General features: G+C 33.1%; 3 protein-coding genes across 4 annotated transcripts in view; 2 read left to right on the top strand and 1 right to left on the bottom strand.

The window, feature by feature from the left end:
• Positions 1 to 9,927, bottom strand: part of LOC130446429 (ankyrin repeat and IBR domain-containing protein 1-like) — a 28,715-nt gene extending 18,788 nt beyond the window's left edge. The window contains exons 1-5 of one of the 2 annotated variants that reach the window (XM_056782686.1): positions 9,819 to 9,927; positions 7,605 to 7,856; positions 6,653 to 6,879; positions 1,478 to 1,657; positions 1,255 to 1,420 (exon numbers count right to left, since the gene is read on the bottom strand). In XM_056782686.1, coding sequence (XP_056638664.1) covers positions 1,255 to 1,420; positions 1,478 to 1,657; positions 6,653 to 6,879; positions 7,605 to 7,773 — 742 coding nt within the window. In that variant the 5' untranslated portion in view covers positions 7,774 to 7,856; positions 9,819 to 9,927. The remainder of the gene's footprint in view (positions 1 to 1,254; positions 1,421 to 1,477; positions 1,658 to 6,652; positions 6,880 to 7,604; positions 7,857 to 9,818) is intronic. The other variant, XM_056782687.1, reaches the window with a different exon arrangement.
• A 2,347-nt stretch (positions 9,928 to 12,274) lies between these two features.
• Positions 12,275 to 17,674, top strand: LOC130446448 (beta-galactosidase-1-like protein 2). The gene is made up of 3 exons (XM_056782718.1): positions 12,275 to 12,537; positions 13,742 to 14,395; positions 16,073 to 17,674. The coding sequence occupies exons 1-3, from the start codon at positions 12,291 to 12,293 to the stop codon at positions 17,098 to 17,100; spliced, it is 1,929 nt and encodes a 642-aa protein (XP_056638696.1). The 5' UTR covers positions 12,275 to 12,290; the 3' UTR covers positions 17,101 to 17,674.
• Positions 17,675 to 22,554: 4,880 nt separating this feature from the next.
• Positions 22,555 to 25,389, top strand: part of LOC130446379 (uncharacterized) — a 128,514-nt gene continuing 125,679 nt past the window's right edge. Inside the window, exon 1 of the mRNA XM_056782601.1 lies at positions 22,555 to 22,858. The gene's annotated coding sequence lies outside the window, so the exon portion shown is untranslated. The remainder of the gene's footprint in view (positions 22,859 to 25,389) is intronic.

Genomic DNA, 25,389 nt, shown 5'->3' with positions numbered 1-25,389 from the left:
TTTTTTAACAATTGAAGGATATTTATCTAATAATAGTTAAATCAAAAATCATTTTACAAGCACTCTCCACCTAAGAGTTGTGGAAACATATAAAAGTCTAGTAGTGTTAAGTCAGGGTTATATGTCCTCACTTTAATCATGTTTCTGGATGGTGAAGGGTGAACTAAATTCATCTAATATATACCTACAAGGTCAATTTAGTATTCTGAATGTACCACGAAGCAAATTCCTATTTATAGCAAGAATAAATCAACAACTGGCCGCGAAATGAATCGGATAGTATCGAGGGCTCTGAACATGTGTATATAGTATATTTAGTTTCATTAATAAATGCTGTTATATTATCTTGGATGTATCAAATAATAGCGCAGACCAAAGGAAAACCAGAAATTAAAATCGATATTATTGATAAGGTTGAAATAGAGCTCTTGGAATAATTGGATGAATCTTTTATCCAATTGCGAAAAGAAATTTTTTAGAAAACCGAAATGAAGGTTTGTTTCTGGAAAAGACAGTCTATAAGATCAACTAATGGTTTGTTCTTGAAACAGATACTTTCTACAGATAAATGACAGTATATTTTAGAAACGGGCGGTAATAAAATATTTGGTGGAATGTGGAAGTTTTATAGATAAGAAGGTTTATTGGAACTGTCCCAGATCTTCTGCAGGCTGGAGTTGTCGTGATAGGTTTCTGCTTCAGACTAAAAAAAAAGAAAAAAAATGGATGACCACGTAGCTCCAAGAAGTAAAAAAGACTAAAAAACAAACAGTTTTTCCAGGTTTAGAATACAGCTACTGATACATTATTCCATATCTTCGGCCATTTGGCTGTTGAATCGGTTCATCAGGTTACAGGAAATGGTTTCTATTTCAGACTAAAAAAAAAGAAAAAAATTGACGACCACGTGGCTCTAAGAAGGAGAAAAGACTAAAAAACAAACAGTTCCTTCCAGCCTTAGGAATATATTTTCAAGTTTTTTCCGTTTTCTTTATGTTTGTTTTAGTTTTATCCACATTTTAAATATTTTTCTCTTTATCAGAAAACCTGCAACACCGACGATGATAACGGTATATAAAAGGTTGTCTTGATTATTTTAGACTCATGCTTCAATTCAAACGATATAGCTACCGACATCTGGCAAAAATTTCAGAATATTCTTTTTAAAAAGATAACGCAAATTATTTTAGGATACAGGTGATTTTACATTCATATAAACCCCGTATATTATCTTATTAGTAATTAAATTTTTACCATTATTTCTTAGTAGTGCTTCAGCTGTGAATAGAGGTACTTTCAGCATATCAGAAGTATCTACTAATAATTGATCTTTGGCTTCTTGTAGATCTTGACTTCTCAATCCGCTATAAACTTCTTGCTCCCCCATTAACTCGTCTTCATTTACTACAGCAGTACCCGCCTATGGATATTCAATTCACATTATATTGATTTGACATGATTAGATTTTTTTACTCACAAAAACCATTCTGCTTTCCAATAATCTAGCGATATCGTGGTAAGATCCCCGCATAGCTAAATCACATGGTGTTAGTTTATCGTTGTTTTCCACAAAAAGAGTTGCACCATGACTTAATAACAATTCGACGCATCTTTTTAAACCAGTTTGAGCTGCATAGTGAAGCGCAGTGTTCCCTTCCTAAAAACATCACAAACTTGCAATTTCACGTGTAATTTTCATGTTAACGTACTGTCAGGAATGTAAGAAAAATCCAAAGCAAAATTAAACCATTAAGCAACATCCCCGGAAGTCGTTTGTAAAGTAGAAGACATATATATATATATATATATATATATATATATATATATATATATATAGATTAGATTCCTATTGCAAGTGATGGTGCATTTTTTTGCATTGTAACATATAGAGCCTTCAACTAATTCTGAAGGTGATAAGTACAGGTCGTGCTTCGCGTTTAATGCAACGATCTTTCTGAAATTGGAGAAGAGTGTTCCTGACTTAGCCACACGTTTCAAAGATAAATTTTTAATCTTTCAAAGAACTCCCTACAGTGAGCCCTGCTATTTAGTACAAGTAAATATCTAACAGCTCTTTTATGTATTTTGAAGATTAGCATCAGGGAGATATGAGAGCAGATCATGGATCAAGAAGTTATAGAATTTGAAACATTTTTGGCTACATTTACAAAGTAATTATTAAGGTTACCAGGTGAAGCAGATATTATGCTCGATGAAGAAGCCTTTCTTAGATCATTAACAATGTACCATGCTTCCTTTCTCTATAGTTTCACGTAATTCTGAATGTGGACCTTTAGTGGACCAAAACCAAAAACCTGCAATAATTCTCAAATAACTGTAGTTCTCAAAAAATTGTTGAATCTCTTTCAACACTAAAGCTTTTAGTAAAAAATTTCTGAGATGCTTTTTCATCAACAATTTCCATCGAGAAGAGAAGAAAAAAAGTTTGGGTTTTTAATAAAGTATAACAACAAACTTTAAAATTTTCTACAAAAAAGCTCCGTAGCATCAATCGCTAAAATAAATATTTCTGGAGATGTTTAATATCAAATTCTTATCAAAAATCTTCAAGATTACACGAGGTTTACGTGTTTACAAATGATATTCGTGCTTGGTAATTTAACTATTTTCCAAATTTGTAGCATCAGATACAACGAAAATCGTTTATTTCACTATTTATATCACCCTTGGAATCAACCAACAAATCTTCCAAAACATTTTTCTTTGTAGAGTATTACTGCCTAATCGACAATGTTTTCTTTATTATGTGTTTAGTTCAGTTTCTTTATTTTATTGGAGTGATATTTCCACAACGAACAGCTGGAGGAATCAATAAAGAGATACCATTAAGTTCAAATATGAATTAAGTACATGCAAGGTATCTAAACTTTAATCACTTTTTTTGTTTAATCGATGTTATGGTGGCGCCTTTTGACGAAAGATTTCGCTCTTTTAGTCACCACAAATCAAATCAAACTTTCTCCTCGACCATCTAGTCTAATATTAAGAAGTTGGGTTATCAATTTTATTCATTCCAATCGTGAAAGTGCTTGTCAAACAAGACATGGTAAATATTAAACTTAAAAATAGCGAGAGCTTAGATTGAGGACTCCGTCAAAAGCATCGTTGTTTTAAATTGAACGCCTTCGCGACTGTGGTTATTTATTCATTTTCGTCCTTCATTCGTTTAGTTATCTGTGACGAAAGCTACAATGAGATCGATAAATATTGAAATCATTCTTCTAGATACCTTTCAATTAGTTTTTTGCTATAAATATATTATCAAAGTATCTTTCTCCTTTTAAGGTTTTTGTAGTTTTCTGTCCTTATTTTATGTGTTTCATCTTCTACTTCCTTTCTAGTTATTTTTCGGTGTTCATTGTTTTTCCTGTGTCTTGTTCCTCATGATTTCTCTCAGTCTCTATCAATATTTTTATTTGTGTCTTTACCTCCTCAATATTCTTTACTAATTGTCTTTTGTTATGTTTTTTTCATAATCTTGTTTTGTTTTTGTTTGTATATAATTTTTTCACTATTTTCCCTTTGAAATGTTTTTGATCTTTTCAATTCAACAATTCGTTATTTTTTTCATATCTTATCGCTGTCTAGAAAATGAACCAACGTTGCCAAGAGTTTTTCTGAGGCTAAGAGATGATGCCAAGTAATTTTGGTTTGATGCTAGAAGGTTATTGAAAAGCTAGTTTGAAGAAATATGGATTGGAAGATCAATGGAGTGAGCAAGACCTCCTGATCTTATCCTCTTAAATTTTTATATAACTTCGCAAATTATATAAAAGTTTGTAAATGTCCACTCAAGTGTTTTTACAGTTTTTTTTTAAATGATCATTGTACGTTTAATGGATGTTGTATTTTATTTTAGTCTAACCCTAATACAAAAATGGAATTAATTGAGATAATTTCCCCTCATCGAATTTACCAACAAACAAGTCAACTTAAGAAAACTGTATTTTCGGAGAATTAGTGGGAATATTTATTAAAAACATGCTGAATCACGAAATATTCGTCGAATAGAACTTTCTAGTAAACTGTAATGGAATTTCTCCGAATTAATTTGCGTTGCAAATTTAGAAACACCAAATACAAAAGGCTTCAAGTGTTATTGATAGAAAAGTTCCTTGTAAGGGATATGCATAATGGTCGAGTCCGAGTCAGCAATTTAAAATATATTTACTCAGAATTTTAATTAACTGAGAAATACGAAAATTTTCATAGAAAGTTAGCGCACCTGAACTTTTCGTTCAAAGTTGTGAATATTTTGAACAATTACTTATTGAAATTCGGCTCAATGTCGATTTTTATTTAACAAACAGTTTAGTAAATTTGAATTTCTTTGATCCCTCTGTTCCATAGATTGATTATCATAACCAAAAAATTGCATATTATCAAGTAAGAAAATTCTTAATTATATAAACAAGCAAAATTTTGATACAGTTTACGTAGAAATAAAAAAAAACGAAGAAGGTACTATAAACGAAAAGCAAAAAGCAATGACGGTATTTCATTTGTTGATTTATCATTACTTCTTGATGGAAAAAATACTATACAAGCTCAGTAATGGCTTCCAAAGTATTATCCTGAGTCTGCTCTAACAAAATGAACCATTTGTTTCTGGTTTGTTGAATATAAACATGGTCGTACGGACACAGATGATGGTGAACGTTCTGGTTGTCCAATTGAGGTGGTTACTCCAGAAAACATTGAAAAAATTCACAAATTGGTTTTATCTAATCATAAATTGGAATTGCATAAGATAGCTGAGACTCAATAAAATCTGAAATGATAAAAAAATATCAAAGAATTAGAACCATAAAACAATAATTGAACTATCAAAAAAAGAGAACTAGTATATTATGAAAACTGAATAAGATCATGGCTAGAGAAAAAAAACACAAAATACAAACTGGATTTAGAAGTGGCTTCCCTCGCATTGTTCAAATTGCTTCAGTGAGAATAATATTGAAACAAATAAAAGAAAAAAATGAAGATATCCGATTGAATTTTATAGACTTTGATTCGATAAACAGAATAGACTGGATAATGAAGAAAACAGAGGATAAAACTTATTCTAAAACCTGTGAAAGAAATAGAAATTACGTAAAAAAGAAAATAAACTAGCTACATAATAATTCAACACCAGTTGTACTGAACATAAAAACCAGAAAAACAAAGATATAACGTCTCGGCAAATCCTATACTGACAGCGCCATATACTGAAGAGGAAGCCAACTATTTTGTTATGTAGGCAATTGGATAATAGAGAAAACAGAGGATAAAAGGTCAGGAATCAACTGTAACTGATTCTAAAAAACGTGAAACAAATAGAAATCCCATAAAAAAGAAAACAAACATGCTACATAATAAATCAACAACAGTTGTACTGAACATAAAAACCAGAAAAACAAAGATATAACGTCTCGGTAAATCCTATACCGACAGCGCCACATACTGAAGAGGAAGAGAACTATTTTGTTATTTAGGCAACATAATAAATTCAATAGGAGGTACTGGAAATTATATGCAAAAAAGTGTCAATAGCTTTTAAATCATTGCATTAAATAAGGTCTTCAACAAATATCTCAATAACGACAAAACTAAGGCTATACATTAGACCCGTATCTTTCTATACTCCCGAACTGACTCGATTCGATAAATCCCGATTCGACGATAGTTCAAAAATGTTTCTTAATTTTTTTTCTGAATAAATTAAACTTTTACGGCTTGTCGTCTTGTGTGTCGCACACCCTGAAGATGCTCGATTCAATACAAAAGAGAGCAGTTCGATTTATACACGACCCAGAATTGACTTGACTGCTTTTCCTAGTTGTTCAGCGCAGTTTTTCCATAACCTACTCGACAAGCAGACCTGGCTTATGAACGCCAAATTAACTCCAAAGCAGGTCTTTCCCGAGTACTACAACTTACAGAAGTTCAAGGTGAATATCTCGAATACAAAAGGTTTTAATCTTTTGTGCTTGTTTTATAAAAAAATTCAATGATAATCTTTAGATTTTCAAATTAAAGTCACGCATCCAAGCCTTTCACCTACGTTGTTTAGAAAATTGCTAGCAAATCCTAGCAACAAAACCAATGAATTAGTGTTACGAACTCGTCCACTGATATAAACCATGAAGCGGGTGTTGTTCTGTTATATTAATCGAAGTTAAAACTTTGAGGTATACTCTGGGCACTTTATCTATTTATTCCCTTCTTATTTCACATTTTTTGTAATCTGTTTATATTACGTAACCAATTTTAAGACATTTGCCAAACAGGCGTTTTTGTTTTTTTGAAATGGCAAGCTAGAAAATTCCAGGAACTAGAAAAATTCTAGAATGTGATGATACTATTCAAATTGGACTAAGAGTTGGTAAAGAAAAGGTGTATTTAAATAAATTACATAAGTGCGAATGATTAGATTAGTGTATAATTGTTAGTGAATAGTAAGTAGTAGTAATTTAAAGTTATTGAACTGAACAAGAAGAGTTCTAAATAGCAATAAACTATAACTTTGTTCACGGTAGAGATCCCGAACATGTTCTATGGTCAAACTGTTGTGTATTTTGAAATTGGACGTTCACTGTTATGATTAAACATGTTCGGGATTTCGAATAATATGTTCCAGGGGTTTTACCTTATCTTGTGCGGCTATATCCATTTTTTCTCGAACACCATTATTCAAAGTGACACCTTTCCAATAGAGCAGCAAATGAACGCAAGCAGCTCTCCTTTCTTGTGCACTAAAACTTTTAGTTTGTTCTAGTTGACAAGCCGAATGTAAAGCTGTTTCATTTAGACCGTTTCTTTTGTTCGGATTGCCTCCTAAATCGTTCAAGAAAGCGCGAAGTAGATGTTTCATACCTGAAAATAAACATAAAACCAACCGATGTACAGTTGGGCAAACATATACATTTGGAGGACTTAGGATCGATATCTGGAATTCCGAATTTCACCATATTTTTTTGGTTTATCTGTTCTTCTTAATTTCAATTATCATAGTCCATCGTCGGTTTTTTTTTGTAATTAAAAACGACCGCGTGTTTATACTTTATGAATTTACGATTTGGTCTCGAAAAAATTCTTAAGAAAAAGAAGTTTTGTGTGATTGATTGGTACTATTCCTCCTAAATGGTTTTGATTTACTGAAAAGCCCCATAATAGTTTTATACAGTTACAAACGCCTTTCAGAGCTTTCTAACTAAATCCAGCCTAGTCCTACTTGATATAAGCAGACGTGGATGATGACCCCTGAGTTTGTATGCAGACGTCCAGAGCAAGCCTAACCAAGACACGTCTTCCCCGAGCTCTACACCCTACAGAACTTTAAGATCAATATCCACAGGCATATCTACACCACATGCAATACTGGAAACCTTGAATGTACTTGTTTCTCATAAAAAAGTGGCCTAGGTTAAAGTTGTTGAGTGTGAAATCAATTTACTATGTCAAATAATAGGGTTCCAATTGAAAAAAGTGTTTTATGGATCGTTTTGAATATAAAAATTGAGATTTGAGTACAGATATCGATTCCTTATTAAAAATAATGGGGGTTTCCGTTTGAATGTTTTTATTTCTGATATACCGACCGTGTTTCGCAGCGTAATGCATAGCCGTGTTATGATTATGACTTTCACCATAACTGGAATTAGGATCTAGATTCTTCTTTAATTCGGGCGAACTTTGATAGATTTGCATAGCTGCATATTCGTCACCGTGTTGTATATACTTTTTAAATTTTGAGGACGTACTTCCCATTCTTGAGGAAACTTTGGATAAGCGGAAGCGTTTGTCTTATGTCATGAAACCCAACTTCCACGCCGACAACACCATTCTTTCTCCTGAAATAGAATTTAATCAACTATCAACATCTATGTCCATCGTCTCGCATCTTCTAGCCATTATCTAGTTAAAATCAAAAAAATAATAAGAGGAAAAAATTGAAAATGATCATGTCAAATTGTTGCGGATTCAACACGTTTCTTATCACCAAACGATATCAGTCCTTTTGTTAATTCGCTATGCAGTTGTTAGTGAAGAACTTCCATCATCACTTTCATCATAAACCGACCTTGAATTCATAATAAATAATAGAAATGTACCATTGAGAGCATGTTATAAAATACAAGGAACACCCTCGGTAGATGTATAAAAAACTCAACAGGACTTACTAGTCTCAAGCTTGGAGTTTATCTACTGCTTTCCTCCTTTTCTTCTTCTTCTTTCAATAAGACCAGGTCCTGTTCAATCCTGTACGTTTGGCCCTATTCTTGGATCTTCCCGAGAAGCTGATCTCCAGCTTTCGTACCACCTCTTTGGTAGTCTGCCTACAGGTCTGCGTGTGTGAGTTTTAGGCCACTTTGCCTATCTGTCTTCTGGAATTCTTTCTACGTGATTCTTCCAGAATCTTTGTCGTCTCACCACATCCTGTACGCCCAATTCTTCTCTTATGTCATCACTCCTTATTCGGTCCCTTGATAGTTCGCAGTATTTTCATCTCTGTGGTTCTCATTATTCTTTTTGTTGTTGATGTCTCGGCTCTGGTTTCTGAGGCATATGGTTCTTCCCTCTATTTTTGTTTTTTGCTGCTTCTACATCCTTCTATCTGTGTTTTCCGTTGACATATCATATCCCATCTCAACTTAACCATACGTGCTTTGATCTCTGCGTTCGTTTTTCTCATTCTCCACTCGTTTTTAGTACTTTTCTCTCCCATATATTTATTTTGTTTTCTCCTTTTTTGTTCATGATCCAATAACCGCTGTCATATGGTTGTTAGTTGTATAATTTTGAATTTAGAACTCCAAACTTCCTGTTTCTTTTTTTCAATCTTTTATCGATTTCCCTGGTTTCATCTCCTTCGTTTTTCACTGTAATTTCAGGACTTTATCAAATTTATACCTCCTGGTTTGTTTTGACGTCACTTTCAACTGGTTGAATTCATGCTGTAAGTATTTCGAGTATTTCGAGTGTTGGTAGCACCTTTTTGTATCATACTCGAAGAGGTTTAATCCTCGATCCCACCTATTACTCTGGATTGCCTTCGGGATATAAATTTGATCACCAATTAATTTAGAACCATCCTGGTACTCGCTCACTTGTTCAACCAATTATTCACCTAATCTAGTTCTCATTATTCTAACTAAGATAAGTCACTGTCACTGTCACTGTCACTGCCACTGTCACTGTCACTGTCACTGTCACTGTCACTGTCACTGTCACTGTCACTGTCACATTCTTCTTATGTACTGGGCAAATAATTGTCTCATCTCATTGGTTTGGTATCTGCTTCCTCAACGGGAATTGGTACTCCTTATTACTCATAATTTGATAATATGGTTAGGACTCATGTCCAAACTTATTAAAATTGATCCAATTTCTGAATTATGGTCGAATTTCTCTGCACTCTTTCATTTATTAAAAAGAAATGTGAACGAAATAATCAATTTAGAAAAACCCGGTATCTTCATAGCTTGAAAATTTTCTTTAAACCTTGATGGAACCGATGTAATTTATTTGACCGGCGATTTATAGAGATATTTGAAATGACAATAAAAAAATGTTAAACGATATGAAGAAAATTTTTCATTCGTATGATGATAAAGTCATAAACCATCGAGAAATTAATTTCTAGTAATTCGTAATTTGTTTATGAATAAGAACGCATCCTCATATCATAAATCTATTCAATATTACATGCAAAGTGTTCAACAGACTAATTATTTGAAGACCGATGGTTAATGTCATGTTTAGAAGCATCAGTTTTTGTTGTAAATAACTTAAATTGATGTATAAAAACTTACCCATGCACGTGCAAATCTATTATCTCGCATTTTCTTTATATTTGGCACAATATTCTTGACAAGAAATTGACATTTTCGTAATGGTTCGAATGCAATATCGTAACAAAACGAATCGATTTCCGAGGCGCTTGCGTTTTGGCCCTCCCGGCAGCCGCCAGCCTAAATCCCTCTGCCGCTCTTAAAGATTCATATGTCATTCTATTTTTTTTTGATTTCATAAATTCAACTTCATTTATTAATAATTCATTGCAATTCCTATTCTACTGTTTGTTTCGTAAATAATATGCCAAAATTCTACCATATACCAGTAAATGTGACCAAAGAACAAATATTTCCACATATATTTATCGAAGTCATAGGGAGTCAAATCTGGCGGATACGGTAGCTGAGCGATGACTCCCCCGTTTAGTGTTTGGCCAAGAAAATCATGATGTAAATAATCGTGGTAACGATCAAGTAGTACTCTATTAATTTTTAGAATTTATGTTTAACCACACCACGACTATCGAAAAAAAGGATGAGTTTTAGTTAACTTTAGACGGAGTTTTACTAAATGAGGTAACGACTCCAGAAATGTGGAAGGAAATCTACGAAGCGGTACTGAATGATGTTAAACTGAAAGCGGACATAGTAGGCATTACAAAAAGTGCGGTACTTTGTATATTAACTAAAAATTTGTACACAATGGAGCTAAAGCAGCGTCCTGAAGATGATTCCATCGAGTGTTTAGCGATTCCAATGGACTAAAAAGGAAGAACCGGCTGCGAAGAAGACAAAAACCGTTCCATCTGTTGCCAAGGTCATGGCGTCAGTTTTTTGCGACAATTTTCATTGACTATTTTGAAAAAACTATAAAGTGCGACTTATTGTATTAGGCTGAGAAGAAAATGTTGTTTCATCAAGACAATGCACCAGCAAAATTAATGAATTAAAGTTTGAATGGCTACCTCATGCATCCTATTATCTAGATTAAGCTCCTCTTGATTATTTTCTGTTACCAGACTTAAAAAAATGACTCGGTGGTCGAAGATTTTCCAACAATGAAGTTGGCAGTTAATTCTGAAGGCGATTCTTATTATAAAAAGGGTATCAAACTTATTGAACATCGCTGGGAAAAGTGTTTGGAGCTAAAAGGAGATTACGTTGAAAAATTTTCTTCTGAGACTATCGTCGTACTGTCAAATTATGGTTCTTGATTCATTTTAGTGACTGATATACAATTTAGTTATCACTCTGATTTTAGAATAGATTGTAAAAGTGCTAAATACAAAAAATTATATTCCTAAAATTACCATTAGAATCCTTTATGGATTGTTTATTCCTAGACATTGCTAGTCCTTTCAATATAGATTTCATAAGATAGTTATGCTAGGAACAATCAATATTCCTTTGTATTTGAGTATTTACAATTATTTTAATGAGATTTTTTGAAAATTTCAAGTACAATAAACATCTTTATATCTAGGTTTAGGTAGCTAAAGATAATTAAATTTGTTTACATTTTGATTATCACTTAATCCCACTTTATGGTTATCTACTCGCTGAACATGATCCGCACGTATCTCTGCAAGCTCAAGGATACAAACAGACGTGGACTAAGGATCGTTTATATTATAAGGATCATATATCCAAGTGGAATAAACATCTTAAAACGCTGACACTAATATTAATTTTGATTGTACTTTCTAATGCCAATAAATGCACATAAATCTCATAGCTTGCGTGAAGAAATAAATAAAAATAACTAAGGAACGTTTATTATACTGAAAGGCTTCGTTCAATGGAATGTTCTAATCGATATATACTTTCAAAACGCATTTTCTCTTGCACAAATGCAATTTTTCTTTCTTATTCCTAATTTCACTGCTCTAAAAATGTTTTTGTCTATTCGAGGAGGATGGCAGTTCGACTTTTAATACTGCCGGGTCGCTTACTTCAAAATTACCTAAGTTTTTAACCAATATGCTGTTTTACATCATTTATACTTATCATATTAACATCCTTTAATAGGTTATATTCAAACCAAGGACGTAGCTAACTTCAACAGGTAAACCGAAGTTGGTATCCCCTTGCAAATCGATTTTCTGAAGAAGAAGAAGTCTTTGTCGACTAAGGACGAACGGAATACTTGAAGAACAGCTACACATAGCTCTAACTTGCAAGAAGTATTCACAGATAAAAGTCGATTGATTCTCATTCTGAACGACATTGACTCAAATACAATAGATTGAGCTTGTTTTTGGGGTAGCAAAACAACAAGTCTAATCGCAATTTGGGACTTTATGTCTCAACAGATGTTATTTAGAGCAAAGAAAGAGCTATATTTCTGAGGTTTAGATAAAACTTCGTTTGCTGTTATTTTTACTTTGTAAAATATAATGATACGGTTCTGTAGTTTTATCTACAAATGATCATTATCGATTATATATAAAAAGGGTCGTGGGTTAAGTGGTGTTTGAGAAACTATTTAAAATGGCCGTGACCCAGACGTTACCCACGGTGTACGAATATTATACCGGAGATGGAATTACCGCTGGTTTGTCAGATCAACAGCCCTATTTTACCCTTAACAACAAAAATATCACGATATACAGCGGCGCTTTCCATTATTTTAGAGTACCAAAAGCGTATTGGAGAGATAGATTGAGAAAAATGAGAGCCGCGGGGTTGAATGCCGTCGAAACTTACGTACCTTGGAATCTACACGAACCTCAATCTGGTAAGTATTATATTTGTATATAATTTTCTTTAACACAATCATTTTATAAAGCGAGGTGGGTATATGATGGCGGTATTCCCGTAAAATCATAATTAAAGACGGCGCAGCGACGATAAAGGTTCATTTAGATACCAGACCAGAGCTGAAGTTGAACCTTTACTTCTAAATTTACTAGCCCTTCAAAAATATCTAATAGAAAATAATCGAACGATGCCTTCAGCAATTTCAATGAAACAAAAGATTATTCAATGAGAATGCAGAATATTCCCCCTGGAAAGCACTTGAAAGGCCTATCACTGAAAACCAATAAGAAAAAATGAGAGGAGATGGAAAAATAATCGAACGATGCCTTTAGCAATTTCAATGGAACATTTTCTACCATCCTTCGTATAGACCCGACCTAGTACCGAGTAATTTTCATCTTTTTCTGAACTGAAGCAGTGGCTTTAAGGGAGATGCTTTCAAAACGACGTGGAACTGGCGGTTATATTTTGCAAAGCGAAGACATAATGACAAATGTTTTAAACAAAGAAAGAAAATAGTTGTATTCAGCTATCTTTTTTGTACAGCTCGTCGGAGGTTGAAATATACAAAAAGCGTTTCTTTTGTAGTCATACAGAAGAAGTCTTCTAGACTAACGAACTAACCATAGAAAACCTACTTGGAGGAAAACCCGTGCCTCTTGAAAACCTCTAAAAAGAGCTACCAACAATTTGAATTTGAACGATGTAGTCTTCGGATTGAAGCATGTTCCAATGGTATGGAAAATAGTGATTATGCAGTGAAACTTCACCTACAGCCTTTTGTATTGAAATTTTGAAAAACCACTTAACAAAAATTTGGATTCTTCAAAAATATGCAACTATAGAACTTTGTGAAAATCCTTGACGATGTTTTTAGATACAATCCAAAAGTATTATCCTAAAGGAATCATAAAATATTGGTATGAATGAAGAGAAAACAGAAGAAAATGAAACATTACGATCTGGTGTGAATTTTGGATGAATTAATAAAAGCAGAAGGTTCATAGATAAGACGCCAATGAATGATAAAGATGAAGATAAGAAACATATAATAAAAGCCCAAATAAGGAGACTAAGTAACCAAATTTGTGTCATATTTCTTGTTTCATTTTCTTTACAAGTTTTAACAAATTCCATCTCCTCTTCTTTATACTAAATGTTTATAATATAACGATTTGTAGGTGTATATGATTTCGGAAACGGTGGATCAGAATACGAATCATTCCTCGACGTAGCCGAATTCTTAAAAACGGCACAAGAAGAAGATCTACTAGCTTTAGTACGCCCAGGACCGTATATATGTGCGGAATTTGAATTCGGAGGTCTTCCAAGTTGGATTTTACGAAACACCACGTCGGTAAGGAACTCGCAGGATAATAATTATTTGAGCTACATGAAGAGATACTTCAACATGTTACTACCGATTCTAGCGATGTTACAATTTCAAAAAGGAGGACCGATTATAGCGTTCCAAATAGAAAACGAATATGGGAATACGGGACGCGATGATTTATCTTATTTGCAAGCGATACAACAAATTTACAAGGATAATAATTTAATTGAACTGTTTTACACGTCGGATCCTCCCGGTGCTAATGGAAGAGGAGCTATACCGGGGGTATTACAAACAGCTAATTTCAATACGAACCCTAAACAGAATTTGGATAAATTGAATACATTGCAATCTAATAAACCCACAATGACTATGGAATATTGGACGGGATGGTATGATCATTGGGTAGAAGGTCATCATACTGTGGATGTCGAAACTTATAAACAACGTTTATTAGAAATTTTGGATTATCCTTCATCGGTGAACCAATATATGTTTGTTGGTGAGTATAAAGTTATTTTGATGTTGATTAGCTCAATAATAGCGGTTCTCAAACTCAAGCAACTAGTATTCAGATCCCAAAATTTATTATACTAGAGCTAATTTTGAAGAAGGTTATATTATACCCATTCGTAGGCCAAAAAAGAGGATTTTTACTTAACCTCAATCAACGTCCTGAAGATTAATCTTCAATAACACCTTTCAGCATGATTTTTATTTATATTGTAGCAAATTTAAGGCTCCGTATTTCAAATATGATGAATCCAAACAACGTCCTGATTTTTTTCAACATACATCTAACCCTTAACAATATTTTTGCAAAATTTTGTTTCGATATTCTAATTATTTTGACCTCACTGATTTTATAAACAAGTATCTGTTAAGTCCTGATTATAATCAGATTATGATCAGATCAGAAACATTTGGTGATTGGCAAATTGTGATTATAGCACCATCTATTATCAAACTCCAACAGAAAAAAACCTTGGATTCTCTTGAGATGATTTTCGAGATCAAAAAGTATTTTTTTAAATAGAATTTTACGTATCAGCGTTAGTTTTAGGGTTGTTTTTGGTCTTATTCGTTTTTCAGTATATTTGAAAAATGTGATCATATCAATTTCACAACCTAACCTAACCTAACTTAACCAGAAAATATAAATAACAGCATGTTTTTGCGACTTACGGGGCTAGCAGAGACTAAGCCACAATCATAAACACCAAAAAAAATAATTCACAATTAAAGAATGATAAAGTTTTAACTATTGTACTAACCGAAAATAACATGTGCTCGTATAAAGTAAACAAATAACGGAGGCTATAATTTTTGGTTCTTTAGACACAGCTTCGACCTTTGCTTGACATTATGAAAGAGAAACTTCTTAAAGTGTATATATAAAACGCAATATTTAACTTAGTCGCGCGTGCTTAATCTCTAGAAACAACGTAGCTCCCCTAGAAACGACTAAACATTGTAAAGGGATGTAGGCATGTCGGTTTTTTATAAAACGTGTACCAAATATATTAGAAAATATTAATTATTTGCTGTAAGGACATTACGAAGGTTATTAAAGAAAGTTGACTTGCAATTACCGAAAGAAAGTAACTTTGCGATTACTTTTGTCAGGCATCAGTCAATTGGGGTTCGAAGGATTATTGTTCTTTTGAGTAATAAATTGTTGTACCTGAATTATATACTTCTTGCTCGCAGGGGAAACGTTCAATTATTTTTATGTTGGCAGTGAAAAGGGTTGTGAATAAAATGCTATGCCATTATCATCAAAAACATTTCCAAATCCTGCGTTATTTCCATCGAGGCAAAAAAAGCTGCGTACTTATGTTGAAATAACTTAGTTCGTAACTTTGTGAAAACTATTTATTAACATAAAATATAAATCAATTAAGTGATTATATATATAATCTGATTACTATACTTGTTTGAAGTCAAAACTATTAAGAACACACTATGCGTGTATGTGTTCTCTTAAATACTCATCCTATTTTATACCAAAGCTGGAATTAATTATATTTATGGTTATTAGAGTCATATCAATACAATAAGTGATTAAGTGTCTAATGGACGTATGAAATCGCTTAACTACGACGTTGGCTACCATCAGTCATAGTTAATTCACTTTATAAACAACGTCATACGCTGAAATTATTATTTTCGTTCACAGGTAGTACGAACTTTGGATTTCTGAATGGTGCTAATAGCCTCTACAGCGGTACCAACAATTCTGGTTTACAACCTACAATAACCAGTTACGATTACGATTCTCCATTAACTGAATACGGTGCTTACACAGAAAAATATAATATAGTTAAAGAAGCCATAGCAGAACGTACCCCAGTGAAATTTAGTAACCCGGATCAACCAGAATTAATCCCAGTAATACAATATTCTTCTAGACATATAGATGGACAAATAACATTCAGTGATCTAATTAATCAAGCTAAAGATGTTATAGAAAGTGAGGATATCATCCCGATGGAAAGTTTACCAATAAACGGTCATTCCGGACAAAGTTACGGATATATTGTTTATAGTAAGACATTTACTGCATCAGGAAAAGTTTCAATAAGAATCGGTGGTTACGTAAGAGATACAGTATTAGTATTAAGTAATGGTAAATTAATATCTCCAGTACCACAAACTGCAAACGATATTAACGGTTTTGGATTTTGGAGACTTGAAAATTCTACTCTCGATATAGAAACCAACGAAGAAACTGCTGAAACAACTTATAAAATAGATTTAATAGTAGAAAACTTTGGTAGAAATAATTATGGTGGTTTAGATCAATTCAGACAGTTTAAAGGTCTAACTGAAGATGTTTATTTGAACGGGAATAAATTAGTAAATTGGAAAATAATTCCATTCGAATTTAAAAGATCATGGACTAATTCTTTAACGAATTGGCAACCCGTTGGATCTAAGGAAGCGACTCCTGCTCTTTACAAGTTTACACTTAAACTTGACGATAAACCGAATGATACTTATTTGGACATGCGCGATTGGAACAAGGGGATTGTTATTGTGAATGATTTCGTTTTGGGAAGACACTTTTTCTTAGGGCCCCAACAGACGCTGTATCTACCAGCGCCGTTTTTGACTCGAGGAGAAAATACTATAATAGTTTTTGAGCATTATAACGCACCTGATCAATTGTCTTTTTCGGATAAACCAATATTTGAATTGAGATGAATTTGTGTATAAATAAAGAAAGAAAAAAAACGTATATATTCTTATTTTTATTGTTATTTTATTTCAATAAATAATAATGTACTCAAACTTTTCCTTTTTCAACATAATTGATTATTTTAAAACGTTTGATTTGAAGTTAAAGATGATCTTTAAGCAATAAATTAGTCGGCCGTTCAAATGAGCAAAACTTAGAAGCGAATATACGAAGACATGAGAAAAAAAAGGAAAATATGTAATTGAAGGCGCAAATTGAAATTCTAAACGTTAGAAATCAGAATATGCTAGAAACAGCCCGACGGACAAACGCCAACATGGCAAAACTTTCAGGAAAGAATCAAAACATGGAAAAATCGCAGGAGAAAGACGAAAAAAACGCCTCTCCTACCATAAAAGAAGTGAAAAGAACGAAAAATAAAAGAGAAAGTCTCGAAAATCGATCGCTAGAAGACCTCCCCATGGAAAAAGAAATAAACAACAAGACAAAGAGGAAGAAAGCGCAAAGGTAATCCTCTGAAAAAGGAAACACAGCATACATCAATATACATCAGAAGCTCCAAAAAATAAGGAGAAAAAACAAGCGAGAAGGCCACCTCCAATAATTATTGAAACTCATGTGGACAGCAATACGGACGCAGCTACAGGAAAATCGATGCCCAGTACAAAAAGAGAATTCACAGCGGGATACCACGGAGACAAAAGAGGACAAAATGAAGATGCTCGTGAGCTTACATAAAGAGATCGAGTTGTATACGTATCTACTCAACGAAGAGAAGGAAAACTAATCGTAAAAGGACTGGCAATCAAGTCGAAAGAGAGCTAAGAGAAAACGGATTAAAACCAAAAAAAGTAAGACAACTAACGAGTCGTACACAAAAAAAGTCGACAACACCCGAAAACTAATAGAGTAATAGAGCCCGCAAAAAAAGCAATCATACAAGAAGCTTTGTCGTTGAGGCAGAAAAGGCACGATGTTACAGATGCCAAGGATTTCACCATGGATGTGCACCCTCAGCAGGACAAAGAAACCAGATGCAAGAACTACAGCCCATAAGAGGACACCCCCAGATACGGTAATTCCACAATTCATAAGCAAGTTATATATCGGGGACAGCGAAAATACACATTAAGAGGACCAGAATAAGAAGACAAGAGTGTACAGCCAAAAGGCTAACTTTTAACAAAAAAATGGGATATCCCAGAATCTCTTAAAGAACTCGGGGGGAGGAAAGAGTCACTGTGCGAAACTGCGTTTAAGAGGATGAGGACCAGTCGATATGTGAGTGAAAGTGAAAAAAGGCTGAGTTATAGGCATTCAAAGCTGCTAAATCGGAACTTATATTTGAGTATATTTTCTAAATTATACATTCGAACATGATGAGTTTTCGATGGTTCACTACAGTACAGTATGCAGTTCAATAAGAAACGTTCGACAGTAGCCTATTAGATGAAAAATTATGTTTTAATACCTCCAGTCAGTATTTTCAATAATTGTATACTTTACTAATTCTCGCCGAAGAGGTTTTTCCGCTGAAATTATTCTTAGCGGGAAAATTTAGTAAAGAACAAGTAAGTTAAGTTAATTGGATTTAATTCACCTTCAATATCTAAAGATCATCGAAACGCGTGTCAGAAAGTATAACTGGTGTATACAGTATGATTTGATACAGTTGATTTGCAACAAAAATTCTCTTGTCATATTTCCAAATTTCAAAATACGATTTGCGAACCAATTAAAACTTTGAATACACTACGAGGTTTACCCAGCTTTGTCAATTCTTCTAGCTTCATTTACTGGACTATTAAAGCTTTTTCTAATCATTTTTGTGTTTGTCATTTACTATAGCCACATTCCAAATTGTTAATGGGAAAGTCTCATAGTTTTACTTTGAAAAAACAAAATAAAAACACAAATCGGAAACTGCAACTACTAATAACGACCAGCATTCATCATTTTATCGTTTGTAGACATTCAGAAGCGAAAATATGGAATATACGCTTAATGGAATATTCCTGATTCTATGTCAGATAGAGGTATACACATAAAAGAAGTCATTTGAATTGAAAGTTTGCTGCAATATAAATTTTTTTCATTTTACTTAAAAATATCAATGTGAAACGTAATGAACTAGAAACGGGAATTGAATAAGTTAAAAGCAGTTGAACAAATTGCAATTAGAGACACATAATTAAATTTGAACAAATCATTTTGAACAAATCAATATAATAAAGGGTTGAAACTGATTTTACAATTTTATTTCGTTACTGAAAACTCTAGAGGATTTATTAGCAAATTTTGTAGCCTGTTTCCTTTCTTTGAAATATCATAATAACCTTATTAGGTTAAAACAAGGTTAGGGAAAACCTAGCGCATCAGAATAACCCTATTAAAAATTAATTTTCCATCAGGTTTCCCTGATCGGGTCCATATAAAGAACCTCTCAGAATCACCATGTTATCGAAATTATCTTCATTGCTTTTATCAAATGTTTCTTGTAATATGAATTTTCCAAATTGGCACATTTGTACTTTTATGATCGATAGAGTATTCTCAAAAATAATTTTGATAGAGTGAACCGCCTAATCCCAAACAAACAGGAAGCTGTCCAAGGCAACTCCAATAAGGACAATATGAGGTAAACGTGATCAAGACCTCATTGCTGGTCTGCAATAAATCTTTATCAGATTCTTGTCAAATTTTCCTGGTCTCTACTTAACCAGATTGTGGAATAACTTGATAAGGCCCTTATAGGGTTCTTGTAAAAAATTCTAGCCTGGTGTAGGATTATGAATTTAAGGGAATAGCAGGTTTGGACCAAAAAAATTACATTAACTTGTACGTACTCATGGATACTTCAACGAAAGTTCGCTTTGTTTATTGAATAATCATATTTTCTTCTTCAAACGGAAGTTATATCTATGACAATTTGATTGAATTTTTTCGATCTATAAATTTTTTATTGTCAATCTTTCCGTGAATGATCAGTTTTTATGTATTTAGCAGTTGTAGACCTTTATTCAGCTGTCTGAGTTCCTACCTCTTCCTCACTAGCATGTGCAGTCCACGGAATCTTGAAGATTTTCGATAGTACCACGTTTCGAACGCTTCTATTTTCATCGTGATGTCAATTTTAAACGTCCACGTCGCACAATTTTACAAAATATGCGGAATGTTTTTAACCGCTTTTGAACTCTGGGAGCTGGTTTCCATTTAGTGTTCGTCGCAAGTCATTGTTAATCAACTACGCAAATATTTGGGTATATATTCAACCAGATTACTGCATTCTGACTTTTTTTTGTAAAACGAAATATATACTAAGCTATTATATTTAGCAAAAACCATATTGAAAAAAGTTTGGAGCGCTATAATTAAAAAACTATGCGTTATACAAAAAAAGTTTCAGATAAAAAAGATGGCAAATATTATTATCTACAATAGTAATTTCCACAATTTTTATCGTACGAGGCGCGGTTCGCGAGATTTTTAATAAAACGTGTTTTTCAAGATGACGGCTGAAGTGAAACCCCCCATGACGCCCACTGGGATTTACATTTAGAGGATACCAGGTAACATATTAAAAAAATATCTGTTCCCGTACGTTTTTTTCAGAGCCTACTTTTTTGGCTGGGGCTCTTGGACTACAACTAAATAGGAGGAATAATTTTGAAAAAATTAAGTAATTTCTTAGAAAAAAATTATGGATTTCAATTTATTGATCCTGCCTAACCTAACCTAACCAATTTTCGTTTTTTGTACCAATGGCTTATAAAAGTTTGATTTAGTACCTATGTGAAAAAAATTGGAACGTCTATTTTATGTATGAAGTTTTTTTGCATATTTTGACTATGGTAAATAGTCTAAATCATTTGCATATTTTGTGCTTTTCAATTGTATTAAGTTTTAAATATTCATTTATTCCATTATTTAAACTGACAATTATTATTTTATTTCAATAGTTTGTTAAGTTTTATAAACATTCGAAAAAAGTCCATTTTTTGGAGGAATATTCTCTTTAAACTTCTTGTCCAATGTTAGTTTCATCTGAAGCTGTGATATCTCCATGTATGCCAGGGGTTTGGCCCAGGACATTTTCTGAAATTCTTCCCTTTATTTCTAATGAACTCTCAACATAACCTTCGACTACACTGTTCGATTTCCATCCTCCGTGTTTTACAAGAACTGTAGAAGCTAAATACATAGACGCGACTTAATCAAGGTTGTTTTATTTCAATAGTTTGTTAAGTTTTATAAACATTCGAAGTAAGTCCATTTTTTGGATGAAAATTCTCTTAAAACTTCTTGTCTAATGTTAATTCCATCTGAAGCTGTGATATCTCCATGTATGCCCAACCTAATCTTCGACTACACTGTTGGATTTCCATCCTCCGTGTTTTACAAGAACTGTAGAAGCTGAATACATAGACGTGACTTAATCAAGGTTGTTTTGTGATCTGGTATGTGATAGTGTGATTGTTGATCATGAGCACGTCGAGATCATTCGATTTCAAGGATTTTATTCGAAAACTGGAGTATCAAAGCAACTGGTCGCGTTGAAGATAATTTGCGTTTTCCAACGCGACCAGTTGCTCCAGTTTCTCAATATTTGCAGACTTACTTCAAATAGATTCACAAATCTGAAGACATTCCAAGTAACTACATCTAACCTCATTTATTTCCACATTAATATTTCCATTGCAATTGAAGATTCTATCAAATATTATAGATATTATAAATACGTTAAGCCTCATCCACACCCGCTAAGCATGAGTGTAGATCCTATTCGCATTTTCTTATTGAGCCGTTTGCCGAAAATTATCGGTTTATGTCCAGCCAAAAAAAGGCTGACGGAATCGAGCCGCGCTCGAATACGAAGAGACTCCACATTATCTTCGACTCCACGATTTAGCATACAAAATGAGTACTGTATGAAATGACGAATTAGAACTCTGATTTATTGAATGTTTTTATTGAGAAAATTACACGACGTGAATATTCAGCAAGAACGGGAACTTTACTGCGAGCCAAGCCCGATTCTGCGAGTGTGGATTGAGCATTATAAAAAAAGGATATTATCCAATTCGCATTATTTTCGCTCTTTCCATAAGTAGAATAAATTGTTTTCATTTTATATTTATTTTCACATAAACGTAGCCATTCCTATCACATTTCCATTTCAAATGTATTGTTTCAACATTCTATCAAAACCGGTATCCTTTAGAAATTCAAATACGTGTGATCTTTCCATCTAAATCTCCTCCAATGACAAGAAACGCGGTTAATCCCTTTTGTTGCAGCAGTAAAAACTATAGGAATAACTGACAATAGCTTTGTATCGAGTAATTGAAAATGATCTTGCGGTAAGGATTTCCCTCTTTTCACGTGACATGCGCAACTGCGCGCACAATTCCGAAACATAAACTATGTATTCTTTCCATCCCTTTCCAAACTCGCTCTTCAGTGGCACGTTGCTATTAGATGTTGCAACACCGAAAATGCTCTAATACGGAATTATTTTCATCTTCTCTATTCAGACTGATATTTCTTTAGTGGAATCGTGTCTGCGAACTTACATGTGAGACTTCAACGTTTTAAATTTTTTTTTTTTCCTTTTTAGTTAATTGTGTATTATTTTTTTTTGTGTAATTTCGTTGGGCAATTGTTAGTGCGCATTTTTTACAAGACGAAGTTCTACGAGGTCTTTGAAGTAAAGAAGTTTTCATCGCAAAATGACGGCAGAAAGTATATTGTTGTTGAAACTGGGTAAGAATTATCTTTAATAGTTCTAATAGTCGAAATGAAAAGTTACTTCAAACTATATAGAGTTATGATAAAGTAGTGCAAAGAATTCATAACACTTACAATGTTCATTTTTCAAAATAAATTTACAAACACGTCAAATAGTTTGACATAAGTCAGGAAAATAAAACGTCAAACTAGTCAATGTCAATTTGTGATTATTTACGTGAAAGCCAGTTGAAAATATTTATGCAATTTAATTGAATAATAATAATAATAATTTCATTATCTTAACTAGTAGGAACCGGAAGTATATTATTAGTTGATAACGTTCCAAAATCTACTGAATTGCTAGGACTTATTAATATATTATATGAGATAAAACTGGGAGTTATCTATGGAAATCCAGGATGGTTGCAGTATGAAAACTTTCATAAAATATTTGCTTAAAACTGAAAGAAATCCATAAAAATAACCGCAATTTTTGTGAGCCCAATAAAGAAAACAAAGAAAAACTTACCAGCGAAAATAAAAAATAGAACCATCACCCATTGACTGAAATTTACTTGGATTCGAAGTGTAGATAGGTAGAGGAAGATTCAATTTCAAGGTTTCATTGATTCTCTCGAATATTGGAATAAATAAATGCAGCTATACGTGAACAAAGATATATTCATAATGTTTGGAAAAAAACAATCCGAATAGAATGTTACAGAAGGTTCTACGAAAACAGTGAGCTGTATCTGCTTTGGTTCTGGCAAAAATTCGGCAAATGGATATGTACCAACTGAATTGGCAGTGGATTTTTTATTTATGTATTCCAGGAAAAAACGACGATGTTTGTTTGTGGAATTTACTTAAGAAAATAGTCATTATATTCTACTAATAAATCATAAAACTATTCACGTAGACAGACTCCAAATAATGCGAAAATAGTTGCAATTTCAATCATTAATTTCGTATCTGGTGCTGTTAATGTGAGAATTTTCTATTTTTTGAACTTTCCGTTTTAATTATGCCTTTCAAAAACTTATTAACAGCAACATAATTTTTGACTTGATTATAAAAAATTAGATGTACAAAGTTGATAAGCTCCATATTTTTGATAATTCACTAAAGTTTCCTTCTATAGTTTTCAAATTACAACAACCAGAAAATTGGTACATGAAATATCGTAATGCTGAGTTGATTTCTTAGATAAGAGCCCTAAAATTGCTTTTCTTGTATGTTAAGCAGCAACCAAACCAAAACTTTTATTAATTATTCTACTATCGACACAACTATTAGACAATCAAGTATCAAAGATAAAAATTTGTAAGTAATCATACCGTTGGCTTTCACAACAACCTTGTGATTATCTAAAATGTGTTTTGAGGTTCATTCTCATTCCGAAATCTTCTATTTTATTATCAAAATAGGGCAGTAATACAAAAAAGATTGTATGACATTTATTTTAAAAGATAAAACATTACTCACATCATAAATAACTACGAAAGGTGTTACTCAAATTTTGAAATAAGGCAACACTAATATGTATATAACAAATCTGACATTGTCATAATGAAAATGTACTTGTACTTAACACATTCATCTTGGTCGAAAAATAGAATTAAACCTGTTTTTTAAAAACTTCCTACATGGATTAAATCAACAGCAGTGGGTCGATCAACTCGCTTCGACTTTTGGTAATGAAGCACCATCTCGTAGCATAGTGTTCAGCTGATTTTCCAAATTCAATCGGGGTCGTACTCTGCTACAGGATAACTTTTGTGAAGGTCGTCCAAAATCGACTGTATCCGAAAACATCGACGGTGTGCGTAAATTGATATTGCAAGATCTTCATGTAGCATACATATTCAGTATTGCATGAACATTGCACTGCTTCAAAAGATGGATCGTTAACAACGAATCATGAATCTATGCACGAATTTATGTGTATTTCAAGACGAGTCAAATCTAACAAGAGTTGTTCGCGCATGAAGCACTTCGAAGTTTGTTTTTTTGATATAATTGGACACGTCGCCGCTGTTCTATTGGAGCAAAGTAGAACGGTGATTTCTAAATAAAACAGCAGCATTTATTTGCCATAAGTATTTGAAAATGTCAAGAAAATCCAGCATGACTATTCAAGCTGTCAAAATATCGAATTTGGAACTGAAGTACCTGTTAATGCATTCAAATTACCTGTTTTGTTTTTTGAACCAAAACTATTCCTCACAGGAATTCTCCAAACGGTGTCTCGTTCTCTATCTGACATAGACTAAGACGATGGTAGATCATATGATCTTATTTAATTAGTTTTTATTAATCCAGAACGACAATTCGATCTGTCAAAATATCGAAAAATAAATTGCGGACACTTGAAGCACCTGTTAATGCATTCAAATTACCTGTTTTGTTTTTTGAACCAAAACTATTTCTCACAGGAATTCTCCAAACGGTGTCTCGTTCTCTATCTGACATAGACTAAGACGATGGTAGATCATATGATCATATCTAATTAGTTTTTATCAATCCAGCACGACAATTCGAGCTGTCAAAATATCGAATTTGGA

Source organism: Diorhabda sublineata, chromosome 7 (assembly GCF_026230105.1).
Source record: "Diorhabda sublineata isolate icDioSubl1.1 chromosome 7, icDioSubl1.1, whole genome shotgun sequence".
Classification (NCBI taxonomy): domain Eukaryota; kingdom Metazoa; phylum Arthropoda; class Insecta; order Coleoptera; family Chrysomelidae; genus Diorhabda; species Diorhabda sublineata.
Note: the sequence above shows the minus strand (reverse complement) of the source record. Positions and strands in the feature narration are given on the sequence as shown.

What these genes read in the sequence shown, in the direction of transcription:
- LOC130446448 (XM_056782718.1), top strand. Translation starts at nt 12,291, where the DNA reads ATGGCCGTGACCCAGACGTTACCCACGGTGTACGAATATTATACCGGA. An exon ending in TCTACACGAACCTCAATCTG is followed by an intron (nt 12,538 to 13,741) that starts GTAAGTATTATA and finishes AACGATTTGTAG; the next exon opens with GTGTATATGATTTCGGAAAC. An exon ending in GAACCAATATATGTTTGTTG is followed by an intron (nt 14,396 to 16,072) that starts GTGAGTATAAAG and finishes TTTCGTTCACAG; the next exon opens with GTAGTACGAACTTTGGATTT.